The sequence below is a fragment of the Argentina anserina genome, chromosome 2 (genome assembly GCF_933775445.1).
Source record: "Argentina anserina chromosome 2, drPotAnse1.1, whole genome shotgun sequence".
Lineage (NCBI taxonomy): Eukaryota > Viridiplantae > Streptophyta > Magnoliopsida > Rosales > Rosaceae > Argentina > Argentina anserina.
This window is the reverse complement of record NC_065873.1, coordinates 12063500-12082100: the sequence shown is the minus strand read 5'-3', so window position 1 is coordinate 12082100 and position 18601 is coordinate 12063500. Positions and strand designations below refer to the sequence as shown.

The window sequence follows — 18601 nt, the reverse complement described above, 5'->3', positions numbered from 1 at the left end:
TCTTCTTCAACATGACACAACTGAGTCCGAACCTTCTCTCTCACCTCTAACTTCTTCCACTGGATCTCTTCCTCCTTGGCCTTGAAAGTAAAGAGAGCTGACCTAGACATCTCCTCATCCTCTTTAGACATGTTACTGTTGAAGCTCTGAGATCCAGCGCCGAGTTGCTGCTGCTGAAGCGCTACTTCGTGTTGCAATGGAGCAGACTAAGCAGGCGGCAGAGGTTTATAATAAAGAAAAATAGTTAGTCCCATGATATCAAATCAGAAACTTAACAAAAGTAAGCACACCTCACTTGTTCTCTTGCCCTATGAGATCACCAACGAAATCATTAGAATTGCTCATCTCTTATCTTTGATTGCAGACCAAACTCTCCCCTCTATCACTTATGTTTCTCTCTCTCTCTGCTTTAAAATTCAGCTATTTTCACAACAGTCTCGCCGGCTTGATGAACCCCCTGATAATTAAACAGAATTACCAATTAGTTGTTAAACAGCGACAAGCGTGGCCCGTGGACCAACTGTACCGATATTGTCCCAACTTAGCCACCTCACAGGTGTTGGATTTTAATCACAAAAGGCCTCGGTACAATTGGTTATTATCCACTCACTTATAAGCTTTATTTTCTTTGTCACTTCTTAGATGTGAGATCTCTCCTCTCCAACACGCCCCCTCACGTGCAACCTAATTTTTTAGGTCTGCACGTGATAGATTAACACCCACATACTGGGATGAAAGAAACTAAGGTCCAGTAACCAACGACACTTAGTGGCCATCCAATCGGAAATCCTCCGATGGCATGACAAAGTGGCACCCAACTCGGGCCCACGAAATATTGGAGGCGCGACTGGAGAGGGACCCGCTCTGATACCATGTTAAACAGCGACAAACGTGGCCCATGGACCAACTGTACCGATATTGTCCCAACTTAGCCACCTCACAGGTGTTGGGTTTTAATCACAAAAGGCCTCGGTACAATTGGTTATTATCCACTCACTTATAAGCTTTATTTTCTTTGTCACTTCTTAGATGTGAGATCTCTCCTCTCCAACATTAGTATCGTAGCTCCGTATCACTCCCAATCATGAACTCCAACAATATTTTGTTATCTATCTCCTACGAAGCCAGAAGAAACCAATTAAGGAATGGAAACCAAATCCATAGCAAATTCAGATTCAGAAAAAACCAATGAACAATCTTCCACAAAAACCCACCCCAGCTGAAATTGCGATTTGAACCAAACCCAGAGATCACAAAACTAAACCTAATTACCTTTATGTATTGGCAAAGAAGAAGGAAGGCGACACAACCAAAAACCAGCAGTTCTTTGCCGAACGATCTCTCTCCTCTTCTCTTCTCTTGCAGACCGAACTCCTTCATCTCTTGCAGACCCAATGCCTGGAGCTAATTATAATAGAAACTAATTTTGGTGGGAAAAGATGCCTTCATCTCAGATGCCAGGCCGATCGGCCAAAATTTTGTTATCCCTTTCCTCTCTATGTACTGTGTACTGATTCAAAAGAAAAGGAAAGGAAGAAAAGGCACAGCCACATAACTCAACAGTTGGCAGTCAACAAACAAATACCCAACACCGGGCAGCCCGACCAATTGCAAAACCCGACCCATTTCCCTAAGAACAGTACCACCTATAACGCGTCTAATATATAGTAAATTGTTATAAATCAAACAGTTTTAACGTTAGGCGGTAGCTAATGTTTTTTTTTCTTCTTTCCTTTTTTTTTCTTTTGTAAAAATGGGTTTTTATTATAAGAGTTCTATTCATACCGCTAAAATAATATTTGAACCTTCTCACTTAGTAGATCTCTCTTTTACTTTTACAAATACTTAAAATGCTATTTAGACCTCCATACTTTTCAGAAAATGCTAATAATCAATATAACATTATTAGATATCAAATCAATATACTATCCATTAATATATTTCAATTTCTACTCTTATTCAATTATTATAAAAAACTCAAACAATTCTTAATAATTACATAATTCATCTTCTCAAATTAATTTTCTCATTTACTCATAAATTCATAATTAATAATATCATTTTTTCGTTAATTGATTTGAAACTCACCAAATAGTAAAATGAAGACGAAAAATTTCTAACATCTATGTTGTGTTTGGATAGAGAAAAATAAGGAGGAATTTAATTAAATTTCAGAAATTTAATAGTTCTTATCATGTTTGGGTGAAATTTCTAGAAAAGTACATATTCTATAGGAAAAAATAAAGGGAATTTGAAGCATGTTTTCCCTGTTTATTTTCCATGAAAAAAAAAGATGTCATTCTTCAATTCTCAATCTTTACCGTACAATTCAAACTATTTTTTAAATTCTAGGGAATAGTAACCAAATTAAAGAATTCTCAATTCTTAGAATTCCCATGAAAATGAAATTCCATCAAAGTAAGATTACTCCATCCAAACACAGCACTATTGAACAATGTTTTCTCTCAGGTTCTCACTGACGTTTTATCAAAAATTCTATGTAGCTTTTCAATTAATACATGAAGATTAATAATGTTATTTATTATATTTTTAACAATAAAAAATGAAACTAATTAAATTATCTTATTCAATTTATTATTCTGAATTGGAGTTTTTCTTAAATAAATACATAAATAATGAATTGACGAAAAAGGAAAGCAATCATTTGTTTTTTTTCACTCTTAAGTGACTTTTTAGTAATTTCACATTCATTGAAAAAGTCAAAATGAACTTGCAAAAAGAATGAGATCTAAGTATTATTTTGAGAGGTATGAATAAAGTCTCTTTTATTATTTCTTAAATGGCGAGGGGGTACAAATGTTGCCATCAACCCTTGGCAGCATTGCAGCAATACCTATTGGTCTATTTTTTTCAGTGTTTTATGGCATTGTAGGAAAACAAGAAAGCATTCAGTACACCAACTCATCTTTCATAGGCCTCTGGTTGATGAGTTTGTCACCTAAACTCATCAAAGAGGTCAACAAACCAACGAAGGCACTCTAATATAATGGAGCTATGTTGGTCAAAGCTTTACCGAAACCACATTATATTAACTCTAACAAATCCTCCAACTTCAACTACTCCTAGAGGAAAATCTGAAAATATATAGTGGTTCCATACTTCCATACTACATCAGTACATCTTCAAGTTCCTCATGGCTCCCCAGCTTCTATTATCACAGCTCCTACCAACCACACTTCAGGGCGGCCTGGCTGCTCTGATGCTTCTGTGCTGTGCTCTCTCATTGTTCATGTGTGCTTCACATACACGCAAATGGCGCCGTCGGTGGAATTCTTGCACCAACTTTCTGGTCGATGATGGTCCGGTTATACAACACATGCAACCAGGTGGGAATGATGAAAGCATGGATGATAGTGGTGATCAAGAAGACCCGGTCTGGCAGAAGAACATACTCATGGGAGGCAAGTGCCAGCTACCAGATTTTTCAGGCGTCATAATCTACGACGCCGAGGGGAACATCGTCAAGCCTGATAAAACTCCTCGTTTAACCTGGAAGTAAGGAAGAACAAAATGCCAACGGCAGCTCACACAAGTACTGGTACAATGTCTCAACAATGTTGCCTTGTGGACTAGGTTACAATAAGGAACAAGTACAATGATGCTCCTTACGCAAGATTTGTCTTTTGCTTTGAATTTCTCTAGGGATTACTAGTTTAAAAGAACAGTACGAACTGAAATGTCATGTTTGACAAGATATATAGCATACAATGTAATTTGAGTATTCGATAATAGCAGCCTGAAATCTACTATGCATTGAGTATACAACCTAATGAATTAGTGGACAAGGAAATCAAAATTGAAAGTTGCCACCAATATTCTGTTAGTAAATTAAAGCACCTGGCACAACGTTAATAATATGCTCAACTATACTTAAAGAGGGTTTTGGTGCAAAGGTGATCGATCAGTTGGACACTGATGATTCTTTCTTATCTTTCTTGTCAGACCAAGAAGTCCTTCCCCTAAACCCAACAACACTCAACTTTGAAGCAGATGATTTTACTGCAGTTGACCTTCTGATTTCTGATGGCCTCTTCCCAGAAGAAAAAGCTTTCTTAGAGCTATCTGTTTTGGAAGACTTCACAGCTCTTACTGGCTTTGATGCCCGACCAGACGTCTTGGCATATTTTGTTCCTGATGGTCTGCTTTTGGATTTCTGATTTGAGACTCTTGTAAATTTTGGATTGCTCGCCTTTTGTGGAGTAATGCGGGCACGGGCAACATCCCTCTTGACACTATCTACACTCAGAGATTCTAAGCTCTCATTCTTCTTTAACGCCTCCTCGATACGAGTAGCTAGCATGAGGTTCTTCTTAGTCACCAAACTCGTCACTTTCCCTGTATTAGAATAATTAATGGCTTACAGGAGTATATCAGAATATAACTATCTAAAAAATTAACGCTGCTCAGCAACACCAGAGAAAAGGAAAGAACATTTGATAGCAAACTCAAAAGAACTCCAAGGAACTATCCCACTGAGATGGCCTTCAGTAGGTGTATGTTTAATATCCTGTTTATGGAAAAACACAATCCACTATAATCAAATCTCGTTGTTACACTACATTCTAATATTCATTAAATGAGATCCAATCTCATAACCTATCATCAATGGCAACCCTTCACCCAATGGTTTATGTTTAAGAATGCTGTATCTATACTGCAATACTCTGTCCACTAAAAATTTTGTAGATAAAACGAAATGTAAAATTCAGAAACATTACAAATTGGTCGGTAAGTTCAGTAGTGATGATGACAATTACATGAAAGAGAAAAATACTAAAACAAATTGCTAGTAGAATTGAATGTATACCTTTTGCACCCATGCGAGCTGTTCTTCCGGTACGATGAAGGTAGTCAATCTAAATAACCAGAGGGGAGATATGAGAAATGGAAACAAATGAGAGACTTATTCCCATTAGCATATTATTCAACATCAGGATAATTGGCATTGTGATGCTTACAGAATTCAAGGGAAAATCAAACATGATAACATGGTCTACATCCAAGTCTAGTCCTCTTGCAGCTAGGTCTGTGCAGACCAATGTTGGGCAATCTCCATCATCACTCTTGAACTTCTTGAGATTTTCAACCCTGTGTTAAAGTGTTACAAGAATGTAGTTAGGCAAAATACTGAAGACTGATTGCCCGAACATTATACCGATTCAAGTCTTAGCATGCAATCAGATGGCCTTGTTCATGTTATAAGTACAGACGAAGCAGGCTCCTCATGGTAGAGATATATAGGGACAATGAGCGTAAAGGCGAAGGATGCAAATCATGCAGTGATGAATATATGCAAATAGAGTAACCGACCAAGAGCAAACAACTTACTGGCATCAGATTCCAAAGAATTTCAACCACTTGTGTACCCAACAATTTTGGCCAAAGGTCGGATTGAGACTCAAAGTCCAGAAAGTATAGCATGTTTGTTTCAGGAAAAAAAAGTTGGTGAATCTAAGTGCTAGTGTTGACGCAGTCATCCATTTTTGTTTAATAATAGAACCCAAGAGTTCATGGAACTAAAACCATCAACTTTTAAAATTCAAAATGAACCGCCAAACCAGCCCCGTGAAGTGTATTTAGTAGTTCTCCAAATGAGTGTTAGTAATATTTTACTACGAGAAGGGAAAATACTGCACAGACTAAGCAGACCTTATAAGTGGACGATTGTAGGAGGTAAAAAATTTCTATGGTCTCACCTTTGTTCTGCTGGAACCTCACCATGGTAATTCACAGTGGAGATCTGATTTTCGGTGAGATAGTGATCCACAGCACGGCTGGAATTTAATGTGTTGCAGAACACCATTACTCTGTTTCCCTTTGCTAAACTTGGTTCAAGAACCTGGTTCACCACAAATCCACAAAATATTCTGTTGGCACACTGCTGAGACATAAGCCATGCTAAATTCGAAAAGCTAAGTCGCCACTTACCAAAATCATGGAGACCACGTCGGGACCAAAAAAATAAGGAAACTAACACCAAAAGTTTAACAGTTCTATAAAAATCACCAATCATGGCTTTAGTGACAAAGTTTTTCTTTTCTGTCAGTCTGCTCAAAATACTTCTACTTACCCTTTGAGGTCAGCAATTTTATCGTATTTAGTCAAAATAACTAAATTGTTTCCAACTAATGTTAATAGACACCGACTAAACTGCATATCTGTTGATACAATTATCACCCAATGTCAAGGGCCCATGCTGACCCATCAGAGTGTTAACCAAAAAGGGTCGAACGACTCAAGAATGCATTAAATACGTTTAAATCACTTCTGTCCCTCTTTGTTTCTTCCAGTTCTAGAAATTGAATTGTCTAAATGTGGGGTTTTATTTTGAAGTATTGGGGTTGAAAAGAAGAACAAAGCTTTTGGGGTTCAGTTTCTAGAGATTAATACCTTGTAAATATACTTACAAACTGACTGGCTTGCTTATAACGGTGATAGTCAACTATTGTATTCCCTCAATTCCTACAACTGAATAGCTTACCAAGTTAACATTATTGCTTACATATAGTTACATTATTAATTACGTTTACCAATGAACTCTCTAATAGCTGAGAAAGTTCCATCAACACCTAAGATTTTAAAACAACTGATATTCTATCAACATGTTCATTAATAAATTCACACACAAAACAATCACATCAAAATCAAGATCTCAGGTTCCTTATTTCTTCTGTTTTTTTTTGTCTTTACATGGCATCAAAAGATATCCAGGTTTATGACTTAACTAGTGAATAACTATACCTTCTCCCCCTTGATACTTGATTATTCACTAGGTTAACAAATATATTAATAAGCTCATTGACCAATTTCCATCAAGATTATAAACAACAGAAATAATTCCCCAAAAGTAAAAGACAATAATAAGCACTAGAGAAAATAGAAGACCTGCATTAGTGCTTCCATCTTATTCTCAGAACCAGGAAGCTTGATGAAATCATGACGAGCAGATGCAATCTTCTTATGCAGTGAGGATGTGCGCAAATGTAGTATTCCTTGGAACTCCTCATCAATCAGTGTTTGCACTCCCTGCCAAACCCACAAATGTCAACTACTAAATTCCATTACAGACACTGTTTTTGCAGAAGAAGTTAGCTAGATTACAATTTTCACAGGTGGTTGAATTAAGTCAGAAGAAATTAGGGGATATCCGGCAGCACATCTAAGAGATTTGTTCAGAAGAAACCAATTATTTTGTTGTTCATACATTTCATGTCTTTCTCAAGCATTTAATCAATTCCCAGCCCCCTTCACTTTCACTTATTCAGCTGTGACTGCTTCTAAATGATGCATCAATATATAATATACATATATATATATATATAAACAAAATTAATTAAACATCTATTTATGCTATCTTCCACAGATTTCTCCTCGGATCCACACATAAGCTTATGTGCTGCAGTTAAAAAGAATATTGACTGTGATATTATAAAATATACTGAATGCAAGAATAGTACCAAAAGGATTCTCCTTCAACAAAGTTATAAGTCTAAAGGTTTAGACTCATCATTAACTTGACTCTGAAACTTCCATTATTTTCTTTGGGTAAAGAAACTTCATGCTAATTAATGTTTGGCTAAAAGAAGTTGCATTACTTTTGTGCGTCTGTGTATAACAATGGATCAGGTAAACCTATTAGTTCTTTTGTATGGTTATATCTGATAAAGAGTACTGAAGCTATGCTGAAGTTGTATAAAAGAAAACTAAGAGGCAGCTTCTTGGTATATCTAAAAACAGCTCATAAATATCTCATCCTGCAGAAGAACAACCTAAAAGATATGGCTGCACATTCATCAAAAAGAAATAAAAACTTCCTTGGCACGTTTATTGTAAATGTTGAAGAAATTATCTCCCTACCCTAGCAACCGCAACAGAGAAATCCTTACATGTATATGTAAATGAAACCGACCCTTCTATGTAAATTTTCATGGACTTCTACACTTCAAGAAAAAAAACACTGTTCTCAGTGAATGCTGGGCAGTAGATCAGAATATCTCAACTTAAAGTCCATCGCTAAAAGTCCAATCTGTAGTCACAAACAATTAATGATAAAGAACCCATGACATGTCCAGCAATTGAAAGTATATTAGGCTCATTTTTGAAGGCAAAATAGTTCCATCTGGTGACAAGGGGTAAGGGAAAATTGACATCCAAATTGGTGCTGCTAGGCTAAATATTAGATTCAGGTTCTTTAAATAAGATGGTAATGCCATACCAAATTGAACAATAAAAGATGGCAATCAAGTCACGCACCTTTGTCATTGTGGCAGAGACCAACACAGTTTGGAATCCTTGGCCATCAGGCTTCGAAGCACGATTCTTTAATGGGGCAAGAAACTTGCGAATGTCTGGGCCAAAGCCACGATCAAACATAGTATCTGCTTCATCCAAGACCTAAGAGATCAACAACATTACCAAGTGACAACCTCATCAGACTGAGTTCATTATCAATGATGGTGCAAATGTGAAATTATCACAATACCAAATAAGAGTCCTAAATCAAGTACCAAGTATTTGATGTCACCATAAACCAAGTTGCCATCCTCAATATGTTGAAGAATCCTTCCAGGGGTACCAACTACCATGTCAATTGGGTTATTCAATGAGTCCTCCTGGGGTCTCAACCTACCCCCACCGCTTACCATAGTGGACCTGAATCTTGCATGATGGCTAATGAACTTGGCAACACGAAACACCTAGAACATGGACATAATGTCAGTCAATACAAATTGCAGATTCCAGAGATCACGGTTCCAAAATCTAAGTATAAAAGAAAACCTGCTCAGACAGCTCTCTAGTGGGGCATAATACAATAGCTCGAGGTCGCCTGGGCTTCATTACAATACCATTTTGGGCCTCGTCCCTCCTCAGCAGCTACAAAAACCCACAATTAACACACATCACTCAGATTGATCCTCATAAAACCAAGAGTGTTGGCACGATTTTCGTTTACTTATAACTAAGTGTCAGAAACCATGATCTTTTTTCTCCAATATTTGTGGTTTTGTTCTTCTTTATTATGATAAATAAAATCAAACATAAAACTCCCTAGAATTGGTGAAAGCATGAGCAAGGAAAGAAGAATACACAAGTTATCACAACCCAATCAATCAACCCAATACCAGGAACAGATTTCGGCACAAGAAATCATGACGACATTATACAACTGATCCAAATTTCAAAACTTATACAACAAAACACAAATATCCTAAAAAAAAAAAAACCAACTGACCCACATAATCTAGTTGAATAGAGAAAAGCACCTGAGCAAGAGGCAACATGTAAGCAAGAGTCTTGCCAGAGCCAGTATGAGAACCCAAGACAACAGTCTTCCCTTCCAACACTGCAGGAATCCCAATGCACTGAATCTCTGTCGGAACTTCAATACCCATCTCCTTCAAAGCCTCCAACACCTCCTCACTCAAACCCAACTCCCCAAAACTGCCAACCTCAATCTTCTTCTTACTCCCTGACTTACTACTCTCCTCCCTTTGCCTCTCCCCAGACCCATTCGGCTTCGAGCCTGCTGGGGCAGAGCTTTTGAGGTGCCTGAGCCTGAGCCTCTCGAGAAGGACAGAATGCTTGAGGGGTTGAAGCAGGTCTTCTTGGTCTTCGAGTTGAATGGGAGTGATGGTGGTCGTGGCGGTGCAGAGGGGCCTAAACCCTGGTAAAACCCTGGTGGTGGGTTTGGGGAGAGAGAAGCGTCTGGCTGATGCAGGGAGACGAGAGAGAGTGAAGAGATTAGAGGAGAGGGAGAGAGTGAGGAGGGTCTTCGCTGCTCCTCCCATGGCAACGCGATGTTTTGGTTTCTCTGAGAAATGCTTCAGTTGGGTTATAGGATAAAGCACGCTGTCGACCCAAACGATCGAGTTCGGTTTTACTTTCATTAGATGCAAGACCTATCAATGTTTTATTGTCGTAACTTATCGGGCATCTTCGTTTTTTTACCGTTTATACTTACTGTTACTAATGGTAATAAAATTAAAATTTTGATATGCATTCGTTTATGAACGTACTATAGTGAAAGAATAAAATTTGGAAAAACCGATCATAGGATATCGTCACTATAGCGTGCTATAACCGTGGTTGAAAATTCACTATTTTTTTTGTAATTTTAGCACCCTTTGAAAGCACTGGAGACGATGATTATTCATGTAGTACTGGAGACGATTAATTATTCATGTAGTAACGTTTTAAAAATGACTATGATTTGGTTGTTTAATTTGGTAGGAGGCATCCTTGTTGAATTAATTATTCAAGCTTTCACCCTCTTCAGCCCCTCTGAGGTAATGCTGGATTAATTAGCATTCGAAAAATTAATGTATGATACATCAAAGTGTAAAGTTATCACCCTCTTTTAAGTTTAGATACAATGTGATTCTGATGGTTTCATCCTGAATATTACAAATGGGCTTGCATGTAAAGACATCACTATATAAGATGATTTCAAACCAAGAGAAGTTAATGAAATCTAGTCTTAAGGTTGTAGATGCTGGTGATGAACAAGATATGTGGTGAATTCGCTGTTTATGCTGAATTACAAGTGCAACATAGGTTCATACTTTATGTGGTTTTCCTGAATCTCATCCTGTGATAAGGTCGCTTTGCTGGAATGGACAGATGATTTATGGCCTTTATATTGAAGGGATACGGTAAAGCTTTGAACTATAGAATGGGGGTGGCCTTGCTAAAAGATGTTGTGCAATCTATGAATCAGGCAGTTGAAGCCCACAAAGGTATGTATTTGAACTTCAAAACAAGTTTCAATGTAAGTGGTTACCTATCTCATTTTTTTTAGAACCATTGTCTTGAATAACCCTAGTGTAGCACAGCTATCAAACTCACTGTGGAACATATTAAGCTTTAGACACCTTTCATGGGTTCCAATATACTGTCATGCCATCAACTTTGAATATTACACCTCTTGCACATGTCACCAGTCATTTGGATTAATTCTCCATCTGTTTGCATTTGGTGTCATTGACCATTTATATTACATCTTCTGTGGACAGTGCATGTGTCACCTGTGTATGTAATTCCTTTGTTTGACAGTTAGTTTAAAGTTGGGGCATTCAAGCACAGTGTTACATTAGTAAGATGCAGGCCTTAGAGAATGCCCAAAATGGGATTTATTATCTGAACTGGACATTCTACGCATAATCCTATTATAATAGCTATGGATTGGATATGAAATATGGGATATCAACACTATTTCTCTTCTGTAGAAAAACATGCTCGTGGCACTAATGAAAAGGCAAGGATGAGGTTTGCACACGCAGAAACTGTGGTTCCATTTTCATGCTTGCTCGGGCTTTTACTTGAATGATCTGGTGAGTAATTTGGTAATTGATTATTTTAACTTTTTTTCTGGGGATGATATGGTTGTATGTGGGTTGGGGGGAGTCATATGCTTGTAACTATTGCTTTTTCCATATATACCATTCTCAGTAATTTTTTACTTGTATCTTTCAGAATTCCAACAAATACAGCGGGAACAGCCCTCGGAACACCCTCCAAAGCCTCCCCACAAAAGAAATTGGAAGTGCAGAAATGTGGCACTGTTGAAGTGTTTTTAAGGCCATTAACAAAACCTTGTGGAATATAATATAGTGTAAGAAAGAGTATCGTTATAGGACGGGGATAGATGATATTCTGCAACATAAAGCGCTAGTAAAAGATTATCAATGATATTTACATCTTTACAAATATTTATAAAAGGGGTTTTGAGATTTGATTGTCGAAATAAAAGAATACAAAACATAAAATAATTATACATATGTACACATGATCAACTTCTCACAATCAACGACAGAGTTCCATAACAGTTCCAACATATCAACAATGTAATACCCGAGATTTTTAATCTCGTTCAACCGACATATTAGGATTAACTAATCGACATTTATCAATTAACGTAGTTTAATACGTTGATATTAAACTACACGTCGCCAATAGCGTTTCCAACGCTTAAATGTATTTTTCTGGCTTTACTTACATTTTCTTTTGTTTTAAAAATGTTTTACTTTAATTTGTTTATACAAGTAACATGTTAGCCGTCGATTTTATAACGTCGAATCTCCATCGTTGGATCAAGTTCTAAATAATAGTTTTGGACTAATGGGTCCTTGGCTTCGGAAAAGCCCATTTCTTCTCCTTTTCACTCTATAACCCGAGCCCAATATTAGACCCAATTCCCTTTCGTTTTAACCGAGCCAATTTTCTCTCTCTCTCTCTCTCATTTCTTCCATCAGCTCGACAACACAGCTTTCTTTTATCCTCAACACCAAACATCACCGTCTCCCCTCTCAGCCTCTCTCCACCAATGTCCGGCCACGAATCCAACATGCATCACCCCCGGCAGACTCACCTTGCCGTCCTCTTCAAGACTATACCTCTTTTTCATACTAACACTTACGGTTTGCCTCAAATTGGAGTTGAGGCAGTGAAGGACTCTAAAGGATTTCAACATTGCTATCAAGCCCCGGCGAGTTTCTTTGACCTTCTTTGGTAAGTCCAGCTCTTTATCTTCAAAACCCAATCCAATTCTCCCTACAATTTCATGAATCATAACCTAATTGAGAATTCTCCTTCCTGTATCAACACCGCCTGGCTTCGCCGAGCTCTGCCGCTAGGCCATCGTGAACTCTCATCTTCGCCGGCAAGGGTTCATAGATGCCTCGACTTTAAAGACCTGCTTGTGGTAAGCTTCAATCTTGTTCTTCGAGTCACACTAAATATCTTGATTTCAAAGTTCTAATTTCCTTCTCTCTTATCCTCTCTTTTGCCGAGACTACCTCCACTTTCAGTGGCCTATTTGGGTCTTTTGGGTAACTTCTGACAACAAGGTATCAAATTGGAGACTTGGGAAGGGTTCTGGCAGCATCAGCAGTTCGGAATTGAAACAGAGAAATACAGTCTCATCCCTTCTGCGTTTTGGTTCACAGAGGTAGCATATTCACTCATTTTGGTCTATGATTAGTAGTTTGGAGTTTGTTGGTGATGTTATTTTAGCCTTGCATGAGGAAATTGAATTGATCGGAGATACGTTTTGTTGGCTAGAAATCGATCGGAGTTGCTAGGGTGAAAAATGAGGTTTTTACTGATTTAGGGCGAGTTTGACCTAGATGTGAGTTTTTTATAATCAGCTTCCTGTGAGAATAATCAGCTATGAGTACTTAAAGTGTTTGGTGAATATTAGTATAAAAGTGTGGTGAGTTTAGAAAAGTATGGTAGCAAGGTAATAGACAAATTATAATCTCTCCCCCAGAATCAGAAGCTCCTATCTGTAGCTTTTAGAATTTACTTCAGTTTGTGTGAAATTATTATATAATCACCTACAATTTCTATTTGTCAAATACATCAGTCAAATTATTTGAGAATTTAAGCCCATAATCTGGCAAAAACTCGGGGCGAAACTCCCCCTTAGATTTACCCTTTTACAGTTTTATAGCAGGGTGAAATTACTCTTTTGCTCCTGGCAGAGAGATACTATTTCACTATTTAACTTTTGAGGTTTTACAGTTTTACCATAAATTACTGTTTATTATTTTACTAAATATTTTTTACGATTTTACTGAATAAGTAAGGTAACTTACTGAAAATGTAATTTCAAACTTGGCGACGAAAATTAATCATAGTTTCGATTTCCACCCGGTTCAGAAAATCGAGAATTCTTTTAACTCAGATATGTGTTGGTAATTAAATAAATCGTTGATATGGTTCTAGCGTCTTTAATAACCTTAAAGCTTATTTTATATCATTCGACAACTAAAATTAGACTGTTTTCGAATTATCCGAGAATTTGTCGATAAAATGTCAAACAAGGTCAACATAGTCAACCTTTGACCTTCCTGGTCAAACTAGGAAAAGAGATCGAGTCGTTAATATTCACATTTCGGATTTGTGATTGACTCTTCTACACTTCATTGAAATTCAGAGAAGGTGTTATACAAGTTGTTCTATCCTTGGAGCAGCAGCAACACTATTTTTGGAGTTGGAGCTTACGTTTCTATTTTGAGATTCTGCACATCATTCCAAATAGGAGAGCTAATTCTCTTATGTTGCTTTGGACTTAAATATGAAATTCATAGTCTAGGACTCATGATCGAATTATTATTTGAATTACTATTGATGCATTAAATGTTAGACAACTTTTTAAAATAGGAATGTTAGAGTGTTATAGACCTAAGAATAATGGGGTTCTGGGATACCGGTCTAGGACCCCTCGGTGCGAAACCGTAAAACCTCCGGAGGGACAATGCCCTGTTACTATTCCACCTTATGCGCTATTCATTTATTTTAGGGTATTGTCTTAAATTGACACTCTCGCTCCCTTATTGTTTTTAGCAATAAGGACGGTTGACCTCGAGTTAAGAGGTGACTCGTTCGCCTCACAGTCGTTAGGTTCGGTCATGCATTCTCATTATATTTATTACAATCCTATGAAAATGACCCTACTATTTTAGTATGATATGTTTATTAAATCTGCATTGTTTTGAGAAAATGTTTTCTCTAAGCTCAAACTACCCTAAAATGTTTTATAAAACTTTATATCCTTACCCATTTTTGGTTTCCAAACTCATAGGTGGACTGCTCCTACTGGGCATGCAAAGACGACGCTCACCCCTACTACAGTGTCTTTGCAGGTCAATCTATTATTCGAAGCTAGGAGTCATTCTTTAGAGAACTGTCGCATTTTGCATGATTGTAGTTGTTCTTTTTCCTTAATATCAATGTTTGTATTTTCCGAGGTTGTTGTAAATACTTAGTCACCCTTTTGTATTTGTTATTCTCTATTTGGGTTGTATTTTGTTTAAAACTTGGGCCGGTGACATTTCACCATCTTTCGTATCTTTGTTTGTAAACTCTGTGATATATAGAATTCGCGGAAATATTTAAAGTTGTTTGTTCCTCTTGTCATTGTGAAAAACATTTATTCACAGGTTTTTCATCATCTTAGTAAGTGTAATACTTGAATTACGCTTGCTAATCGTGAAATTATCTCTAATATATTGCTTGCATTCCTTTCCGGGATGTGACAAACGATATATCTCAATCCTGTTGGGTTTCCAGCCCATGTGTTTTTCCTAAGATGGTTTCTTAGAGTATGGTGTTCCAGTAAGGATAGGGAATCCTTATTGATGATGGTTTATTTGTAGAAGGAGGAGGCTTTATAGCCTACTACTATTAGGAATATGATTCCTATTTGGTGAGGAAACATGTTTGTCCTTATGGCTATATAAGGAGGGGTTATGCTCTAGGTTTAGGCATCACAGAGACAAAGAGCATAGTGTGTTCCATTCTCGGTTAGAGGGTGAGAGAGGGCAGAGAGGAGAAAGATAGGAAGAGAAGAGTCTTTGTCTTCTTAGTCTTTCTTGTGTACCCATTATTATCATAGTGGAAGTGTGTTTCTGTCCGGTGGATGTAGGCAAAGCTATTTGCTGAACCACCTTAAATCTGTGTTCCTGTGTTCTTTTTCTTTGTGGTTGTTTCTCTTGGTTTGCTGTGCTTGTTCTGTTTCTCTGACTAACTTGTTGACCGATTCACTACAAGTGGTACCAGAGCCTGGTTGAAGGTTGGGTTCGGCTGAAATCGGTATTGTCAGAATGGATGATGATGTGAAAGGCACAATGATCAAACTCACCCACAAGAATTGGGTGACGTGGAAGCCAAGAATGGAGGATATCCTGTATTGTAGGGATATGCATGAGGCCATAGAGGGTGTGGCTGCAAAGCCAACCAATATGACTGATGAGAAGTGGCGAAAGTTGCACCGGAAAGCAGTTGGTACGATAAGGCAATGGGTTGATGATAGCGTCTTTCACCATGTGTCGAAAAAAACTGATGCGGAAGAACTCTGGAAGATATTGGAGTCCCTCTTTGAGAAGAAGACCGCTGCGAAGAAAGCATTCCTTATCAAAGAGATGGTCAACATGAAGTTTGATGACGATACTAGTGTGGCTGTGCACTTGAACAATTTCCAGAATGTGACCAACCAGTTGTCGACAATCGGTATGAAGGTTGATGATGAGCTACTCGCATTGCTGCTACTAGGAACTTTGCCGGATACTTGGGAAACTTTCGTGGTGACCTTGAGTAATTCTGCGTCTAATGGTGTATTGTCTATGGATACCGTTAAGGATAACATGCTTAACGAAGAACAAAGAAGAAAAAGTGTTGGCACAGGCAATGAGCACGCAAGAGCCCTTTATGTGAAGGGTAAATGCAAGAATTCGGGTCAAAGGTTTAGTGGTGATTGTCACTATTGTGGCGAGAAGGGCCACATGAAGCGGATGTGTCGAAAGTGGAAACAAAACAAAAAGAAAAGCAAGTACCAAGATGAAGATAATGGTTATTCTGCTTGTGTTTCGGATGAGCTTCTTACTTTACAAGAATGTCTATATATGGGTGACAATGGTCATGATTGGTTCGTGGATACGGGTGCAAGTTGTCATGTTAGTTCCAACTTGGAGCTCTTTTCTACATACAAGGCAGGCGGCTTTGGGATGTTAAAGATGGGCAATTCAAGCTACTCCAAGATTTCGGGAATAGGAGATATTTGCATCGAGACTAATCTGGGTTACCATATAACATTGAAGGATGTGAGACACGTTCCGAATCTACGTGTCAACATACTGTCTGCAAGTGCTCTTGACAGGCAAGGTTTCCACCAGTTTATTGGTGATGCGAAGTGGAAGCTGACGAATCGATCGTTGGACGTTGCTAGTGGAGAGTTTTGTCGTTCCTTGTACAAGACACATAGCTTGGTGTATAAAGATGACTTGAGTGCAATGGGTGTTACTTCTTCGGACATACGGCGTCATGGTGACGGCCATATAAGGAAGAAAGGCGTTCTGGAAAAGTGGTCCCAAATGTCCTTTTCCAATGGGTTTTCTGACCAGGGTGAAGATGGTCAAGAGTTGTTCCACCAATAGGGACATGGTGATGAGTTGTTCGATCAGGTGGAGCCTGATCAGGAGGAGCTGCATGCTCCAACCACATAGTTCTGCATCAAGTCAGCTTGGGCGGACTCCCGGTGATGGAGTCGCGCCGGTGTACCTCCCTCATGGTCTGGAGGGGGAGATTGTTGGGTTTCCAGCCCATGTGTTTTTTCTAAGATGGTTTCTTAGAGTATGGTGTTCCAGTAAGGATAGGGTATCCTTATTGATGATGGTTTATTTGTAGAAGGAGGAGGCTTTATAGTCTACCACTATTAGGAATAGGATTCCTATTTGGTGAGGAAACATGTTTGTCCTTATGGCTATATAAGGAGGGGTTATGCTCTAGGTTTAGGCATCACAGAGACAAAGAGCATAGTGTGTTCCATTCTCGGTTAGAGGGTGAGAGAGGGCAGAGAGGAGAAAGATAGGAAGAGAAGAGTCTTTGTCTTCTTAGTCTTTCTTGTGTACCCATTATTATCATAGTGGAAGTGTGTTTCTGTCCGGTGGATGTAGGCAAAGCTATTTGCTGAACCACCTTAAATCTGTGTTCCTGTGTTCTTTTTCTTTGTGGTTGTTTCTCTTGGTTTGCTGTGCTTGTTCTGTTTCTCTGACTAACTTGTTGACCGATTCACTACAAATCCAACAATATAATTTCGATGCAACTAGTTATTAAAAGCAAATCCCTGAGCACATTACAAGAAGTTGCTTATGTACTTAAAGGTTCTTAATTATCCTAGGTTTTAGAGAAGTCTATCACCTAGGTTCTTCCATACAATGAATATGAAATCCATTAACAAAGGTAAAAAACAGAAAATAAAGGTCATGGATTACACTTTTTAATCAACAAGAAAGCTTGAAGACATCAAAGAGTAGCCCAGGAAGGTGATGCACAACAACCTTGGAGAAGTCTTAAAGTCGCCTTGTAATACCCCGAAAATTCATATCTAATTTCCAATGAGTTTCCGGATATTATTAAGTTGGTCATTTTCCAATTTTATTAGCCGAGAATGAAAACGAAAGGGTTCGAAATATTAATTGTTCGGAAACGTTCAATTTGACGAGTCTAAGAGTTGACTTTTGACTCAATAGGTTTCTTAGAAAACTTCTTACATGAAAGTCATAGAGCTCGTCGTTAAGAATTCGTAGACACGTGGCACGCCTAAATCGACGTTCGTATGAAGAATTTACGAATCAAAAGGTATTTGGACATTTTTTGTAAAATAGTATACATAGGGGAATTAAAGAGAAAAAGGGGGACAAAACTCAAAAATTCGGAACGATACTGTTCACCCAGAAAAAAAATCCAGAAATTCTCTCTCCCGAGCAGCCGACTTTGGGCTGCCGGATCCCCACCGTCCGGCCACCATAGAGCGGCGCACCGGTCACGTTTGAAAGGTTGCTGCATCCCCTGTCGATTGGTGGTAGCGCCACCCGCCATCTCACCGCAGTTTAGGAGCGGTGAAGCCCGGAAGTTCTCCCGAAAAAGCATATTTCGCCAAACTTCAACCCGTCGGATCTCCCTCCTCCGGCAACCAATCGATACGATTCTTATCCTATTTTGAAGGTCTCCTTCTATATTACAAACTCTCCAAAGTATTTAACTACAATCGTTGTGTGCTATGAGAATCGAATAAAAGAAA

The 18601-nt window shown here is 38.3% G+C and overlaps 3 protein-coding genes across 4 annotated transcripts; 2 read left to right on the top strand and 1 right to left on the bottom strand.

Annotated features, from left to right (window-relative positions):
* The first annotated feature begins 3154 nt into the window (after positions 1-3154).
* LOC126783956 (uncharacterized) lies at positions 3155-3520 on the top strand. Its single transcript, XM_050509479.1, has one exon. The coding sequence runs from the start codon at positions 3155-3157 to the stop codon at positions 3518-3520; it is 366 nt and encodes a 121-aa protein (XP_050365436.1).
* A 164-nt stretch (positions 3521-3684) lies between these two features.
* On the bottom strand, positions 3685-9871 carry LOC126785391 (DEAD-box ATP-dependent RNA helicase 39). The gene is made up of 9 exons (XM_050511070.1): positions 9285-9871; positions 8800-8895; positions 8529-8717; positions 8275-8415; positions 6907-7047; positions 5718-5860; positions 4980-5109; positions 4829-4877; positions 3685-4356 (listed from the first exon to the last, which is right to left on the bottom strand). Exons 1-9 carry the CDS (start codon positions 9807-9809, stop codon positions 3923-3925), a joined length of 1848 nt encoding a protein of 615 aa, XP_050367027.1. The 5' UTR covers positions 9810-9871; the 3' UTR covers positions 3685-3922.
* A 2417-nt stretch (positions 9872-12288) lies between these two features.
* LOC126785415 (uncharacterized) lies at positions 12289-14867 on the top strand. 2 transcript variants are annotated; one of them, XM_050511102.1, is made up of 3 exons: positions 12289-12721; positions 12828-12967; positions 14606-14867. In XM_050511102.1, exons 1-3 carry the CDS (start codon positions 12581-12583, stop codon positions 14787-14789), a joined length of 465 nt encoding a protein of 154 aa, XP_050367059.1. In that variant the 5' UTR covers positions 12289-12580; the 3' UTR covers positions 14790-14867. The 2 variants fall into 2 exon arrangements, with proteins under 2 accessions (XP_050367059.1, XP_050367060.1); XM_050511103.1 differs by lacking the exon at positions 14606-14867 and adding an exon at positions 13958-14177.
* Positions 14868-18601: the final 3734 nt, after the last annotated feature.

Bases quoted from the DNA above. Each gene is read 5' to 3' on its own strand.
- LOC126783956 (XM_050509479.1), top strand. From the start codon at position 3,155: ATGGCTCCCCAGCTTCTATTATCACAGCTCCTACCAACCACACTTCAG.
- LOC126785391 (XM_050511070.1), bottom strand. From the start codon at position 9,809: ATGGGAGGAGCAGCGAAGACCCTCCTCACTCTCTCCCTCTCCTCTAAT. The intron at 8,896-9,284 runs GTGCTTTTCTCT...GGGTTTTTGTAG, and splicing joins ACATGTTGCCTCTTGCTCAG to CTGCTGAGGAGGGACGAGGC. The intron at 8,416-8,528 runs GTACTTGATTTA...TTGATCTCTTAG, and splicing joins ATGGTGACATCAAATACTTG to GTCTTGGATGAAGCAGATAC.
- LOC126785415 (XM_050511102.1), top strand. From the start codon at position 12,581: ATGAATCATAACCTAATTGAGAATTCTCCTTCCTGTATCAACACCGCC. The intron at 12,722-12,827 runs GTAAGCTTCAAT...CTCCACTTTCAG, and splicing joins ACTTTAAAGACCTGCTTGTG to TGGCCTATTTGGGTCTTTTG. The intron at 12,968-14,605 runs GTAGCATATTCA...CCAAACTCATAG, and splicing joins CTGCGTTTTGGTTCACAGAG to GTGGACTGCTCCTACTGGGC.